Source organism: Pterocles gutturalis, unplaced genomic scaffold, assembly GCF_000699245.1.
Source record: "Pterocles gutturalis isolate BGI_N339 unplaced genomic scaffold, ASM69924v1 scaffold19098, whole genome shotgun sequence".
NCBI classification, from domain to species: Eukaryota; Metazoa; Chordata; class Aves; order Pterocliformes; family Pteroclidae; genus Pterocles; species Pterocles gutturalis.
The window spans coordinates 5,926-6,403 of NW_010118527.1; the positions used below are offsets into that span (position 1 = coordinate 5,926).

At 59.6% G+C, this 478-nt stretch overlaps 1 protein-coding gene across 1 annotated transcript in view; it reads left to right on the top strand.

The window, feature by feature from the left end:
• The window catches only part of LOC104463784 (ras GTPase-activating-like protein IQGAP3), a gene marked incomplete at its 5' end in the record, with an annotated part of 5,325 nt that extends 4,947 nt beyond the window's left edge, over positions 1-378 (top strand). The window contains 1 exon segment of the mRNA XM_010076250.1: positions 243-378. Coding sequence (XP_010074552.1) covers positions 243-378 — 136 coding nt within the window.
• Between the last annotated feature and the right edge of the window lie 100 nt (positions 379-478).

Consider the following 478-nt stretch of genomic DNA (forward strand, 5'->3'; position numbering starts at 1 on the left):
TTTTTTTTTATTATGGGGGTGGTGAGGCAGTGGCCCAGGTTGCCCAGAGAAGCTGTGGATGCCCCATCCCTGGAGGGGTTCAAGGCCAGGCTGGATGAGGCTTTGGGCAACCTGGGCTGGTGGGAGGTGGCCCTGCCCATGGCAGGGGGTGGCACTGGGTGGGCTCTAAGGTCCCTTCCCACCCCAAACCCTTCTATGGGGCTGGAGACCAGCTCTGAGCACATGGTCCCCTTCTCACCAAGGGTCAGCGGGAAGAGCAAGAAGCTGCAGGCGTTGCACTACACGGCGTCCCGGCTGTTGGAGAAGGGGGTGCTGCTGGAGATCGAGGACTTGCCGCTCAGCCAGTACGTAGCCCCTGGTCCTACGTGGGATGAATGATTGCAATGCAGAGCTTGGGCAGGTAGAGGAAAACAGCCTGGGAGGAGGGTGCACAGGGTCATCTTCATGGCTGGGGGTTGGAACTAGATGATCTTTAAGG